The sequence below is a fragment of the Eptesicus fuscus genome, chromosome 3, assembly GCF_027574615.1.
Source record: "Eptesicus fuscus isolate TK198812 chromosome 3, DD_ASM_mEF_20220401, whole genome shotgun sequence".
Lineage (NCBI taxonomy): Eukaryota > Metazoa > Chordata > Mammalia > Chiroptera > Vespertilionidae > Eptesicus > Eptesicus fuscus.
Window position 1 is genome coordinate 51020117 of NC_072475.1, and position 16121 is coordinate 51036237.

At 42.9% G+C, this 16121-nt stretch overlaps 1 protein-coding gene across 2 annotated transcripts in view; it reads left to right on the plus strand.

The window, feature by feature from the left end:
• Window positions 1–11813: 11813 nt before the first annotated feature.
• OPA1 (OPA1 mitochondrial dynamin like GTPase) overlaps window positions 11814–16121 on the plus strand; it is a 92934-nt gene continuing 88626 nt past the window's right edge. The window contains exon 1 of one of the 2 annotated variants that reach the window (XM_054713836.1): window positions 11814–12028. In XM_054713836.1, coding sequence (XP_054569811.1) covers window positions 11997–12028 — 32 coding nt within the window. In that variant the 5' untranslated portion in view covers window positions 11814–11996. The remainder of the gene's footprint in view (window positions 12029–16121) is intronic. The other variant, XM_054713837.1, reaches the window with a different exon arrangement.

The window sequence follows — 16121 nt, forward strand, 5'->3', positions numbered from 1 at the left end:
AATAAAAGATGTACAAAATGTGTGCCTGAGTGAACATAAGCCTAGTGACCAGCTCCTTGTTTCTAATACCATTCTCCTTGGGGCGGGGGAGGGGGGAGAGGGGTGGCTGATAATAGGACCTGGACACCAAATATACAAGAGGAGCCTGGAGCCTCATTTAGTGCCAGAAAGTAAGAGAGAGAGAGAGAGAGAGAGAGAGAGAGAGAGAGAGAGAGAACAATAATGGGGGATAAATAAAAAAGGCACTTCAGCAACTGTAAGAGCTCCCAATGACCAAAGCTAAAATAATTTGAGTAACAAAATTTAAAAATTTTATTTGGATTATAACCCAAAATGTAAAGTAACTATCCATGACTCCACACTGTTGTGAATAAAGGATCCTATATAATAAAGAGGTAATATGCAAATTGACCATCACTCCAACACACAAGATGGCCGCCCTCATGTGGTCAAAGATGGCCACCCCCATGTGGATACAAGATGGCCACCACAAAATGGCCAGCAGGGGAGGGCAGTTGTGGGTGATCAAGCCAGCAGGGGAGGGCAGTTGGGAGGGACCAGGCCAGCAGGGGAGGGCAGTTGGAGGGAACCAGGCCTGAAGGGGAGGGCATTTGGGGGGGACCAGTCCTGCAGGGGAGGGAAGTTAGGGGTGACCAGGCTGGCAGGGGAGGGAAGTTAGGGGTGACCAGGCTGGCAGGGGAGTGGTTAGGGGGTGATCAGGCAGAAGCGGTGAGGGGCAATCAGGCAGGCAGGAAGGCATGCAGTTGGGAGCCAGCAGTCCTGGATTGTGAGAGGGATGTCTGACTGCCCTCGAGGGGTCACAGATTGGAGAGGGTTCAGACTGTGCTGAGGGACACACACCACCCCCGTGCACAAATTTTGTGCACCGGGCCTCTAGTAGAGTAAATAAATGGGGAAGAAGAGAGAAATCTCCTACTCTGAAGAATCCAAATAATTTATGGACATACTGCCCCCTCAAGGAGGGCTCCATGGCTCACCCACCCTTAAAGTGTGAGCTGCTTATGGTGACTTCCACCAAAGAATACAGTATGGGAGGGGGGAAAATAACTTTGCAGTGGAGAAACCTGACAAATACTGTCTTCAGCCTAATGATCAAGGTCAACTTCAACAGCGATAAGGTCATGTTGAGAGTATGAGATGACATATTGTTATGTTATGGCACTTTACTCCTGTGATGTTCCTCCTCAAAACTCATAATTCCAGTCTGATAATGAGAAAAATATAAGACAAAACCCAGTAGTGGGACATTCTACAAAATACCTGACTAGTATTCCTCAAAACCATCAAAGTCATTAAACACAGGAAAGTCTGAAGAACCGTCACAGCCAGAGCAGCATGACAACTATATGTAAGGTGGTATTCTTGAACAAATAAAGAATATTCAGTTAAAACTAAGGATATCTGAAAAAATTATAGACTTTAGTTAATAGTAATTTATCAATATTAATTCATTAGCTGTGATAAATGTGCCATACTAATACAAGCTGTTAACGATGGGGGAAACTGCATTCAGACATAAGGGAACTCTCTGTACTATTTTCACAAATTTTCTGTAAATCTAAAACTATTCTAAAATAAAAAGTTCATTCTTTTCAAAGCAGTGTGAATACAATGTGTTTGTTACAGTAACTGGGAACTGCCTGTTTTAAATTTGTAGCATCCCCACCTTTGTTCATCACCTTGTTAAAATGATGGAAACCACCTGGATGGCAATGTCAGGATTTAGATCTAGATTGATGGTAAAAACTAGCCTGGGCTTTTCAGGACCAACCAGCCTTGGTTTAGTGAGATAACTCTGCCCCCTATGGGCGTAGTATTTAATCTACACTTAGTGTCGCCTTCGTGCTCCACTTTTGATGTTTCCAAGTCTGGGCAAGAGTCAAGATACACTTGGGACCTCTGATACCCCACTTTGTTCATATGCAGAGAACTTTACCCCCCAGAGTGTTCTCTAAAGAAAGACGCATTCATATGAGGGAACCGGCTGATGTAAAAGGCATGGCTCACTTATGCCAAGTGAAATAAGCCAGTCAGGGAAGACAAATACCACATGATTTCACTTATATGTGGAATCTAATGAACAAACTAAATAAAATAGAAACTGACTCATAGATACAGAAAACAGACTGGCAGCTATTAGAGGGGAGGGGTGTTGTGGGTGCTGGGTGAAAAAAGTAAAAGGATTAAGCAAAAACAAACAAACCAATAAAAAACTCATAGACACAGACAGGTGATTATCAGTGGGGAAGGGGATCAAGTAGAAGAGAGTAAAGGGGGGATAAATGGCGAAGGAAGGAGACTTGACTTTGGGTGATGAACACACAATACAATGTACAGATGATGTATCATAGAATTTAACACCTAAAACCTATATAATTTTATTAACCAATGTCACCCCAATAAATTCAATAAAAAATGTTTAAATCAGATAAAAGAGAATACAGTGTATAATACCTATAACATAAAATATGTGTTAATCAACTCTTTTTGTTATCGTTGGGGCTTCCAGGCAACAGTAGGCTATTAGTAGTTAAGTTTTGGGAGAGTCAAAATTATATGTGGATTTTTGAGTGAGCAGAGGATTGGCACCATTAACTATTTTGTTGTTCAAGGGTCAACTGTATACACATATACACATAAACAATGATATATATTTCTTAGGCCACCATGTGCAGAAAACGTAACATTATATTTTTACATCTCAACTTGATTTTTTAATCCCTCATTTTTCCTTATTATTAACCACAGAAAATTAATCTAGTCAACTATAAGGTAGTTCAGTCACTTCAGGATATTCCCACCACTTTCTGTTTAGACAGTCGAGTAAGGATTTCCCCCTTCCCTCTTTCTTCCATTGGATTGGCATCCATGCTCCCTGGCTTTGTGCATCACAGAGTGAGGAAAGACTGGCTTTTCCCATCCTTTGTCCTTTATTGGCAAAAGTTGAACTATCACTTGTATTTGCATCTCTGGTCATTTGCATTTACTCTGCCACCATTGAGACATCTGTGGCTTCACCACAGATTTTGTCTTAGCCTTCTCTCAGTCCTTCTCCACCACCTTTGGGGCAAATGAAACTACTGCACATTCCTAAACCTCCTGGGCTACAGGCAACATGGGGTGTGGTCTCTGGCTAGACTTACCCACTTACTCATTTCTTCTCCACTACTACTAGGACATGATAGAACTTCTCTGTCAACATCACTAACCTCTCTTATTTCCCCAGGAATCAAGATACAGTTCTCTGCTTGGGGTCCCCACCACTCCGGGACTTCTATCATTCCCCAAGATATGGGAACATCGCTGAGACCTATACCAGCATTGAACCCAATCATATCAAATCTCTCTTTCCTCAGCTTTGAAATTTTTATCAAATCCATGGCAGGACAACTGGCTCTTACACCATTCATGTTGACAAATCATATTATTTACAAAATAAAAGTTGGCTTTTGTACACAAAAGTCAGACTTCGAGACTCAGAAATCCAATAGTCTCTCCTGTAAATTTCTAGTCTACTTAGAAACCATAAGTGCTGATAATTATCTTATTTCTTTCTTTTTGTATTCCTGCTGTCACCTTATCCTGTGTGCACATGGAAGAGGCTTGAGGGTGAATGAACCATCAGAGGACAGAGTAAAAAGGAATATATGTATGTGTGTATATATATACACACATACATATATATATCTGTATATATATATACACACAAACATACATAATACATATAAGTATACATATTTATATAAAGAATAAAGAAATCAATAAACAAAGGTTACAGTGTTTATTTATGCATTTTTCTTTTTTATGATTTTTCATATTTTCTTAATTTCTAGAAGGAACATGTTTTATATCATCAGAAAAAGAAAATTATCTATATGTGTATACACATACATGTATATATGTATATATGTTAGAGACAATATATATGTGGGTGGTGATGCTGGGAGTTACTATATCAGCACCACAGTGAAGAAGGGAGAGTAGGGAATCCAAGCCTTGTGTTGGCCACACCCAAAGCTGTCTTCTCCTCCAGTCTCTGTGTTATTTGATCTTTGACCCTATTGCCCACTCTCTTCTTGGAACCCCCTCTTTCCTTGGCCTTATATCACCAAGATCTCTGAGCTCTTTTTCTAGTTCTCTAATCCATCAGAAATCTAGACCTCAAGTCAGAGTAATACTGTAACGGGAGAGACTTTGGGAGGTACGGGGAGGGGAAGAGGGTGACTTGTATGTGGGAGTAATGTCAAAATTTGTGGCCAGAGCAGGTTCTGTGGTAAAATAAAGAAGACCACAAACGTTTACTTGAATCTGACAGGCTCTGTGACTACTTTGACCATTATGGCAGAAGTGAGACGAAAGGCTCAGACCTTAAGAGACGGCAGCTTCCACTTCCTGTCACATAGACCCTTTCTCTGGGAGTCCTGAGCCACCATACACAAAGTGAGCTAGTCGAAGAATGCTCTCCTGTGAGGACCCTAAGCTATCCATGTGGATATGCCATTTGGCTGTTTTAAGCCACTAAGTTTTGAGTAGTTGTAGATAATTACAACAGATTCCTCCCTGTGAAAGGGGCTTAATACTACCACACTTCTGTAGAAGGAAGTGTAGTGAGAATTGCAACAAAAATTTTAATTATCTTCATAATAGGCTCCAGCATTGCTATGAGCGAGGGAGCTTTTTTGTTTAGGAAGAGACCTTGATGCACCAATTAGGAGTAGAAGGTAAGACCCTAAGGGGAGGCGTTGGCACAAAGAAATAAAAAGATATAACTAACCCACTTTGAATTGAAATGGATAGGAATTAGGAAGACAGAGCAGAGAATAGGAAAGTAGTAGAGATGAGGGAAGAGAAACGGATGAGGGGAAACAGCATGGCCAGATGCTAGACCCCACGTTGCAGAAATGACTGAGAGGCTTTTGAAGAACATGGGCATAAGCAAATTTGACTTGGCTGCATATCCATAATGAAAACCTCCCCATTTCTCTAAAACATCTATCAAATTTGCTATTGGTATAGATCCTTTGGTGATGTTTTTTTGTTTTTAATTTGGGTGGAAAATGAGAAAAATATCTGAGTGTCACACCTCTGTTGACTTGGTTGAGAACAGGAACAGTAGGTACCAATTTCTACCCTAGATTAATTTAGAACAGCAGTTCACAACTGGGAGTGATTTTGACCCCCAGACAGCATTTAACAATGTCTGAGACACTTTGGACTGTCATGACTGGGCAGCTACTGGCATCGAGTGGGCAGAGGCCAGAAATGCTGCCATAATTCCTACAATGTGCAAAACAGCCACCCACAGTAAAGAATTGATCAGCATAAAATGTCAGTAGTGCCAAGGTTGAGAAATTCTAATTTAGAGAAAGCAAAAGATCTGAGTCAGATGTGTCTGAGAACCTGAGGCTCCTGCAGAATTTGGAGACAGTTTGGATAACATATTGGACTCTCTGCAATCGTGGAATGTAGTTTGAATCAACCGTATCCAAATCATCAGGTCAGGATGGCTCTCATCAACATCGGGTTTATGCATCAAATGAGAAGATGAATCAGTTAAGGTTCTAATTGCAAGTTATAGAAACTAACTCTGAAGAAACTGAGCAGGAAGGAATGTATTAAGTAACAGTGGTCAGCTCATAGAGTCCATGGATTGGCAGGAGATAAACAGTCTCAACTACTCTCCATGTGTCCCTCTTTTGAGCTCAGCATGTCTATTGGACTCATTCATGTGGTTACAAGTATGAGTAGTTCGTTCCTCTTTGTTGTATTACTTTGTATAAATTTGTATATCTGTTTTCTTGTTAATGAGCAGTTGGTTTGGGCTACTGTGAATAAAACAGCTATGAGCATTTTTGGAAGAGTCTTTTTAAACATGTTTTTATTTCTCAAATAAATCCTTAAGAGTGGACTTGCTGGACCAAAGGGGAAGTGTGTGTTTGACTTTGTAAGAAAACCAAATATTTTTCAGTGTTTGTACCATTTTATATTGCCCCCTCCCACCTCAGCAGTGTCTGACAGTTCTGGTTGCCCCAGACCCTCAGCAAAGTTGGTATTGTCAGTCTTTTGAATTTTAGCAGTTTTAGTGAAGATATGGTGTATCTCACTGTGGGTTTAATATACATTTCCCTGATGACTAATAACATTGGGCATTTTGCTTATGTGTTCTTTGGTTATCCTATATAATAAAGAGGTGATATGCAAATTGACCATCACTCCAACACACAAGATGGCCATGCCCATGTGGTCAAAGATGGCTGTCCCCATGTGGACACAAGATGGCCACCACAAAATGGCCATCAGGGGATGCCAGTTGTGGGCGATCAGGCCTGCAGGGGAGGGCAGCTAGGGGTGACCGGGCCGGCAGAGGAGGGCAGTTAGGGACAACCAGGCTAGCAGGGGAGGGCAGTTAGGGGTGACCAGACCTGCAGGGGAGGACAAGTTAGGGGCAACCAGGCCTGCAGGGGAGGGCAGCTGGGGGCAACAAGGCTGGCAGGGGAGGGTAGTTGGGGGTGACCAGGCTGGAAAGGGAGGGCAGTTAGGGGTGACTGGGCCAGCCAGGGAGGGCAGTTGGGGGTGACCAGACCTGCAGGGGAGGGCAGTTAGGGGTGACCTGGCTGTCAGGGGAGGGCATTTAGGGGCAATCGGGCCAGCAGGGAAGTAGTTAGGCATTGATCAGGCTGGCAGGGGAATGGTTAGGGGGTGATCAGGCTGGCAGGAAGAAGCATTTAGGGGCAATCAGGCGGGCAGGCAGGCAAGTGGTTGGGAGCCAGCAGTCCTGGATTGTGAGAGAGAGTCTGACTGCCCTCGAGGGGTCCCAGATTGGAGAGGGTGCAGGCTGGGCTGAGGGGCACCCTTCCCATGCATGAATTTCGTGCACTGGGCCTCTAGTTTATATATATCTTCCTTTGTGCAATGCTTGTTTGAATTTTTGTGTTCATTTTTAATTGAGTTGTGTCAGTGTATTCAGGCTGCTAGAACAAAATATCATAAACTGGGTAGCTTATAAAGAGCAGAAATTTATTTCTCATAATTATGATGACTGGGAAGTCCAAGATCAAGGTGGCAGCATGACCTCATTCTGGTTAGTGAGAGCCTGCTTCATGGTTCATATACGAACATCTTCTCTCTGTATCCTCACGTGCTGGAAGGGGCTGGGAGCTCTGTGGGGTCTCTTTTACAAGAGAAAAATCACCAACCTACTTGGCCTTGTTTAATTTTTTTGTCTTGGTTTCTCTATTCCACTGGTCCAGGAATTTTCCTAGCTTCTTTCTATCCCATTACAGTTATACTTTGTAACAGAACTGCTACCCCTTACTTGGTCCTCAGTATGTATATGTCAGTCGCCCCAACCAGACCATCGTTATGTGAGAGCAGGAAATGGATTTTTACTCTTTTTATATATATATATTCCCAGAGCATAATTCACAGGAAATTATTTATAAATGTTTGTTGGTGAGGACAGTGTCATGCTTTTCTGAGTGGTGGGGAGAATGTGATAATGATTGTGCAAATAGGTATGACTTAGCTAGTTTCCCTTCCCAGGAAACCACAGAGAAGGGTGCCGAGTCAAGGGACTTGGGCACCTCCCAGGAAGAACTTTGCAAAAACTTCAATTATAAAAATTTAAATATAAAACTTAAAAAACAAATGCATATATTGAAGTTTCCATCAACCTCTCCCACTATCTCCCTTTCTGAAGATACCTGCTTTATTGAAAACTCTGAAAAGTGTCTCTTTGCAAGTAAAAGTAATGTGTTCGGAGTTTTAACTAGTAGATTGCTCAATTCCTAGCTGAACCTGCGGATTTAGCTTAAAATAGTAAAGTGACTTCATGACTCCTGGGCCAGAAAAAGTATTTTTAATGTCCATTTCTTGAAGTACATAAAAACCAGGTTAACAAATTCAGTGTATACAATACAGGGTTTGCAATACAAGTAAGTCTTCCCTCCACTCATGACCCACCATCTTCAAGTTCTTGCCTGCTTATCAAGAAAATCATTCCTCCTGCATGTCTACTTTCAATACTTTCTGAATACTCTGCTTACTTCTGAATCTTCTGCTCATCAAATGTGTTGGGAGTAGGTTGGGGATAGATTCTTTCACACCAAGCAGTTCTCAGATTCTCCAGGCACCAGTTGTGTGCCCTGCGATTCAGCTCAATTCTGACACTGTCTGTGTGGAGCTAGCCTCAGATCCCACAGGTTAAGGGCTTAGTCACACAAGATTGGTCTCCCTCTCTCACTTGAGGCTCCCATCACAAGTCCAGGCATTCCTGTATTTCTGAATGACTGTCTATGAATCAGAGGTTCCCATGACCCCCTCCTCAGGTTTATTTATTGGAGTAGTTCACAGAACTCAGGAAAACAGTATATTCACTAGATTACCAGTTTATTACAAATGGCATGAATGAACAGCCAGATGAAGACAAACTTGGGTGAGTTCCAGAAGGGTACCAAACATAGGAGCTTCTATCCCCTGAGTTCGGGTGCACGATCCTATCAGCACATGGATGCATTCCTGTTCACTAACCTGGTAGTCCTGTGAATTGTGTCCTTTGGGTTTTTATGGAAAACCTATGAACCAGGAGGTCTGGTTTGATTCCTGGTCAGGGCATACATCTGGGTTGCAGGCTTGATCACCGGTGTGAGTGTGCAGGAGGCAGCCGATCAATGATTCTGTCTTATCATTGATGTTTCTATCTCTTTCTCCCTCTCCCTTCTTCTCTGAAATCAATAAAAAAATATTTTTAAAAATTAAAATAAAAGTTAGCCACTGATGATTTATTCAACCTCCTCAGAGGTGAGGGTAGGGCTGATTCAATCCTTTAATCAGGTGGTTGGTTGCCCTGGTAACTAGCCCCCATCATCAGTGGCTTCCCAAAACCTGCCTCATTAATATAAACTCAGATGTTGTTGAAAGGGACTTGTTATGAATAACAAGACACTTCTTTCACATGTGTCACTTTGCAGATATGTCAGGAGGACAAAAACCAATGTTATAACAGAAGATGTCCCTATTGCTCTGATCACTTATGAAATATCAAGGGTTTGGGGAGCTGTGAGCCAGCAGAGAGGACTAAGACCAAATACACCTTTCTTATTATAAATCACCATATTACACTGCACTTCACTAGGGTGCATCAATTTGAAATACTTTCCTGGGTCAGGCTTGTAAGATGAATAATGTCCATGTGTTTGTTGTATAATACCATCTTAAACTTATTCTTTTAATACCACATAACTCGTTTGCATAATTATGTTCTTTACTCCTGAAAAAATAGCTCTTTTTTCTTGTTTTGGAAACACCTGACCCTCTCAGTTTTTCACTTTTGATATAAAATAAAGAGGTTCCCTTTCCTCTGATTTTACTAAAGAAAATAAAAGCACAAGCTTCATGATGCATGGCAATTGATGAACTCTTCCATTTCAGGAAGACTTGAGGAAGGAATGTGAACTCCTGGACAGGACATGCATGCCTGAGGACATGCAAGAACTACTACCTGGCTCCCTGTTTCATCTGATTTATTTATTTATTTATTTATTTATTTATTTATTTATTTATTTATTTATTTTTGCATGTAGGCTTGATGTTGTCAGACATGATACTGTAAGAGAAACCATATCTTTTAAAACTTTATTTTTAAAATACTGAAAAGTCCAACACAAGCCAAATGAAACAGGTCTGCAGGCTGAATTTGGACCAATGGTGGCAGTTTGATTACTAATACGCTGCCCTTTTCCCCTCATGTGATACTATATATTAAACATTGTTCCTCATCAGGACAAAGAGTCCTCACAGGCTTTCTTGGCTAGTGTGAATATAATTTATAACTAGCTCTTAGCTATGGCCGTTTGTGTTGTTAAATTAATTAAACTAAAGGGCTATTAGACTGAGATTGTTTAAATGCCTTGTCAGCCTACAAAGCAACCCCAAACGCGAGCTTGTAAATGCTTTAAGGTTAATAAATTAAAACCTGAGACAACCAATCACAAACGGCCAACTAGGCTTTCCCAAAGAAGGCAACCACTTAAGCTATAGCCCATCAAATAATTTTGTGCTTTACTTCCTGGTGATTAGAGAAGTGTTCCACCTAGCTGCTGTTGGTGGAGCACTCCCAACCACTTCCAGTTTGTCACTGCCTGACTCAAATCAATTTTTTTTATCAAACAAACTCTTAAAGTGTTCAATTTGCCTTATTGATTTCAACCTTTTGCTATGTCATGCAATGAAGAAATAAACATCATCATGCATACATCTTTGCACATACTGGGAGTGTTTCAGTAGGACAGATGCCTAGAGATATAATCACAAAACAATGGTTTTGTATAATGTAAAGATGACCCATGTATGAAAGGGGTTGATATTACTTGGTTTCTCTTATTCTTGAAACACACACACTCACACACACACACACACACACACACACACACAATCCCACAAACAACTAGCAAGTAACAGAAACAAATTTTTGTGCAGCTCTACAATCCTGGAAAGATCTAGTTTGCACAGGTCATTAGAGCAAGTTCCTATCTGGGCCTGCCATTAAAACAGTCACCACAATAAACATAATAAAAAAAAAATCCCCAGAATCCTGAATTTGGAAAGTTTGCTATGACTGAGTCTATACTGGGTGCTGTTGTGCATGGATAGATACTAACTCAGGATTCTGATCTGAAAGGAAATTGTTTTGTGCTTTGTGTTTGGGGGAGGGGAGTGATGCCCTTGAAGTGAAGCAGGTTCACAGGGTACTTTAATTTTGGCTCTGCGACCAACCGCCTTCATTACCTTTCATAGGTCATATTCCTTTAATGAATCCCAGTTTCCTCATAAAACCAAAATGATGAGTTGAAGAGGGTAAAAAAAGGGGGGTGGGGCGTGGGGGTGGGAGTGGGTTAAAGCCATAGAACACTCCCAGGTTACTTAGAAAAAGAATGAAGACAGAAAGGGGAAGGGGGCCCAAGATCTCTGAGATCTGGGTCCCTCCAACATTGAGAGGTTTGGGAGAGGAGGAGGAACCAGCAAGAGAGAGCGGGGATAAAAAGGAGAATGTAATGTCCCGAAAACCAAGAAGGGCAGCTGACTCCGGAGAGGGCCGAGCACCCCACATTCTGAGCTGAATGCTGCGAGGTCAGCGACCACTGACAGCGTGGGATTGTTAGACATTGACACGAACCCTTTCAACAAATTGGTGAAATTAAAAACCAGACGAAAGCCGGTTAAAGACTGACTGGACAAACTCATGTTTGATGCCTTTATAAACTGCACAAGCTTATTCCAATCCCATAACTGGCCTACTTGACCTGAGCCCCTTTCAGACGAGACCTTCCGATCTGTCTGAGACTCTTCTTCCCGCCTCCCTGGGATTGTTCTAAAGATAGGAAAGTGCTTTGTAAACAAAGGCGCCGAAAGAAAGACTGGGACAAAGGAGCAGCCGTTGGTTTTTACTAGTCTATTATTGTCCGCATTTTGTACTCCGAAGAATTCTCCAGGCTCCCTCAATACCTCAATGTTCTCAAATTGGTACCAACCAGTGAGAATTTATCGATCCCGAGTCCAAGCCCCTCACCATCGTCCGTACCAGCGCAAACACCCCCGACTCCTCACTCACTCCCCAGCTCTAGTCTTCAAGCCGCAGGGCTCAGAATTCCAACCCGGAAACCAAGCCGGCGGAGCGGGTTGGGGGAGGGAAAGTAGATTTGCCTGGGCTCCGAGCGCATGCGCGAGTCCTGCCCGGACCGATTACGCTGCACTCCCAGAAAGCGTGGGGGTGGTTGTTTGCCTGACGGACCGAGTACGGGTGCCGGGCGGGCTCTCGCGGAAGTCCATGCGCCATTGGGAGGGCCGCAGTGGCTTCTCTGTGTCCTTGTTGCCCAGGGCCCTTTCCTGGGTTATTCCTGGAGCAGGAGCCAGACTGGGGCTGACACCCGGCTCCCGCCTGGCCGTCTCAGCGCCGGTGTGACCTCCTCGCCGGAGGGATGTGGCGTCTACGCCGGGCCGCCGTGGCCTGGTAAGTGCAGGCTGCGACCTGGCCCCGTTATTTCTAGGGCCTCTGGAAACCGGGTTTGCCCCATCATACTAACAGATGTGCAGATAACCCTCAGTACAGGGGGTTGGAGGATTCCGGGATGTTCTTGAGGGCCCGGAGGGACTGGAGCCCTCACTGGGCTTACCTAAACTGCCAGCTCCTGCACTGTCCTTGTCCCAGTTCCTGTGCCCCTCGAAGCTCTGGGCGCCTTGCAGCCTTGGCCTGTCTCGGTTGCCCCTGCCCTTTTCACCCTTCTGACCTCGCCGTCATCTCTGTCTCCGGTTGCTTCTTGTTTTTGCCCTCTCCCTCCCCGGTCTTTGGTTCTATCTGTGTGCCACCTTTTCCGCGTCTCTCTCAACTCTTCTCTCTCCACGCCGGGCATACTTGCTCCCGCGGGTCCTCGCGCTCTTCTCCCGGATGGAGGGGACTCTGCCTCTTGCCCTAGTTCACTGAGCGAACGCGATTTGGGAGTCAAGTCTGCAGCAGTGACGCCTACGGTGGCAGAGATGGAGATTAGAGATACCCTCTTAAGAGCAGCCTTTTTCAAAGTTTAGGGAAGGAGTCTTGGTTTGGGATGCAAGGTGGGAAATGTGGCACCACCTTTCTAATCACACTGTTATTGTTGCCCTGGCCTGTTTAATCCTAAGTAGCAAGTCATAGAGGACTTTTCATTTCTGTGGGTTACTATATGCACTTTAATGGTATCTAAATGCCTATCTTTACTTGTAGTTGTATTTTAATATCCTCAGATACCTTTAGAATTCACTCATTCTTGCAGGCATTTGATAAAAAGTAATATACTTTAAGCAAGGCTGAAAAAAACTTGGTTTTCCCGATTTAACTCAGTCTGTAAACACTTGTCTTGAATTTTTTTCAGAACGTTTAAAATAGTTTAGATAACTTATAGTATGTATAAAGAATAAAATCCATTTATTTTGTGAAGTTTATCTTGAGTTTAAATTCAGAACTGGATAGCATACAATAGTTATAGTTTTGTCAAATAGAATAGTTGAATAAATTATTTCTAATTCCATTAAATTCTAATTTCTGAGTAAATCCACAGTCCTCAATACTAAAGTTATTTACAACCTTTTTATTTCTACTCAGTATTTACTGGAGAAACATCTAGTTTTCTTTAAATATTAGGAAAGACTGCAGAAAATAGCATGCTTTGCTGAAGCAATTAATATCTGTAGGAAAAACTTTAAAATTGAATTTAAAAACAAATTGATAACTGATATCTGTTTATTCAGGTGGATGCTGTTGGGCTAAATTAATTCTAAAGTTACTGTGGACTCCATAGATTTTGGATTAATAATGGCATCTTACGTTGATAACACAGTTTAGCTACCTGCAGAAGTAGAGATGGGAAAAGTCAAAACCCCAAGCTCTGGAATGTCTTTTGTTATGCAACATACAACATGCTTCCTCTGCGTGTTATGAAGAAGTACATTTAATTTCCTATTCTTTAACAAATGGGAACAGAAACATTTTTTGAAACATTTATCTAAATATATGATGATGGACATGTAAGGAGATCAATGACCAACATTTATTTAGGTGCAATAAATATTGGTGTAAAATTGTTGAAAAAATAAATACATCTTGGGATCGTGTAGATGAGAGAGAACAGATGATTTCAGGGGTGAAAACCTTATGTTGGTTCATGTTTGATTTTTAGTTTGGCTGAATATGGAAGTCTGTTCAAAATCCTTCAGGACTGTAAAGGTATTGCTATTTTTTTTTTCCCGATCATTCTTTGTTATTAATACAAACTGTCAGGACAATCCGATTTTTGTGTTTGTAGGTATCCTGTTTTTCCCTTCATAGAAGGAAGCTTTTAGGATTTTGGCCTTAACTTAAAATTCTCAAGGCTTTGTCCAGGTGTGGGTCTTACCCCTTTCCCACTCTTTACCCTCCCACTCCTAACCCCCAGTCATCTGGTCTGACATTCAGTAGGCCTTTCTGTTAAAAAGATTCTTTCTTCAGTTCTGGGAAATATTTCTTCTTTTATTTCTTTACTAGAGGCCCGGTGCACAAAATTTGTGCACGGGGAGGGGGGGTGTCCCTCAGCCTAGCCTGCACCCTCTCCAATCTGGACATCCCTCTCACAATCTAGGACTGATGGCTCCCAACTGCTCGCCTGCCTGCCTTCCTGATTGCCCCTAACTGCTTCTGCCTGCCAGCCTGGTCACCCCCTAACCACTCCCCTGCCAGCCTGATTGATGCCTAACCACTCCCCTGCCAGCCTGTTTGCCCCTAACTGCCCTCCCCTGCAGGTCTGGTCCCCTCTAACTGCCCTCCCCTGCAGGCCTGGTCACCCCTTACTGCCCTCCCCTGCAGGCCTGGTCCCCCCCAACTGCTCTCCCCTGCAGGCCTAGGTCCCCCCCAACTTACCTTCCCTGCAGGCCCGGTCACCCCCCAACTTCCCTCCTCTGCCAGCCTGGTCACCCCTAACTGCCCTCCCCTGCAGGCTTGATCGTCCCCAACTGCCCTCCTTTGCAGGCCTGGTCCCTCCCAACTGTCCTCCCCTGCTGGCCTGATCGCTCACAACTGCCCTCCCTTGCAGGCCTGGTCTCTCCCAACTGCCCTTCCCTGCTGGCCATCTTGTGGTGGCCATCTTGTGTCTACATGGGGGCAGGATCTTTGACCACATGGGGCAGCCATCTTGTGTGTGGGAGTGATGGTCAATCTGCATATTACTCTTTTATTAGATAGGATAAGAGGCCTGGTGCACGGGTGGGGGCCAGCTGGTTTGCCTTGAAGGGTGTTCCTGATCAGGGTGGGGGTTCCCTTGGGGCGTGGAGCGGCCTGGGCGAGGGGCCTGTGGTGCTTTGCAGGCCGGCCACGCCCCCCAGTGACCCAAGCAGAGGCCCTGGTATCTGGTTTTATTTATCTTCTACAATTGAAACTTTGTAGCCTGGAGCGGAGCCAAGCCTTCTGCTTGCTCTGTGGCAGCAGCCATTTCTGTTGGGACTTTTGTATCTTCTATAATTGAAACTTTGTAGTCTTAAGCAGAGGCCTGGGCTGGCCAGGGTGTGCAGAAAGCTTGGCTTCCTCCATTGCCGGGGGCAACCTTAGCCTCCTGCTCTTTCCAGCTCCGTGGCTGCAGCCATTTCTGTTTGGATATATGTATCTTTTATCATTGAAACGTTGTAGCCTTGAGTGGAGGCCTAGGCCGGCAAGGGCACGCGGAAAGCTTGGCTTCCTCCATTGCCGGGAAAACCCAAGCCTCCCTCCTGCTCTCTGTGGCCGCAGCCATCTTGGTTGGGTTTATTTGCATATTTGCTCCTGATTGGCTGGTGGGCGTGGCTTGTGGGTGTGGCGGAGTGATGGTTAATTTGCATAGTACTCTTTTATTAGATAGGATTGTTTTCCTTTTATTTTTCCTATTTTTTTTTTCTTTTCTTTTTAGATATCTATTATGTGAATATTGTTTTTCTTTTTAGACATGTATTATATGGAAATTGTTCATGATTTCCAAAACATGATCTGTATCTATCATCTGTTGGAGAAATATGCATGTACTAAAATCTGTGTATATGCACACTTTAAAAAAAATTATAAATGTACCTCTGTACTAATTAATTATTTACATTATAAATTGACCCTAATATAGTCTTGAAGGACAAGATACAAACAAAACAAAACAAAACAACCTGTATCTAGAAGCTTTGGTACTTTCTTCCTGAATCCCAGTAGATCATTTTGGGAATACCGGATTGCATTCCACACACACCCCATTTTGGATACCACTCCTCTGAATCACTTAACTTTTCTCTTATGGTTTCTATTCATTTCTTTATATTCTAAGTTCTGGATAATTTCCTTAAATCATTGTGTGGTGTTTCTGTTCTTTATTTTATGTTGGCCTTTACAGCTTTAATATTCATGAACTCCTTTTTAAAATTTATTGAACTCTTAAAAGATGTGTAATTCTGTAAATTTTGTATTATTCTCTAGTTGCTATTTTTAATACAACCTGCTTCTATTTTTTGTGTCTGCAGTATCTTTAAGAAGCCCCCTGAGAATATTATTAGAATTTTGTATCATCACTTTTTCTAAGATTAACAAT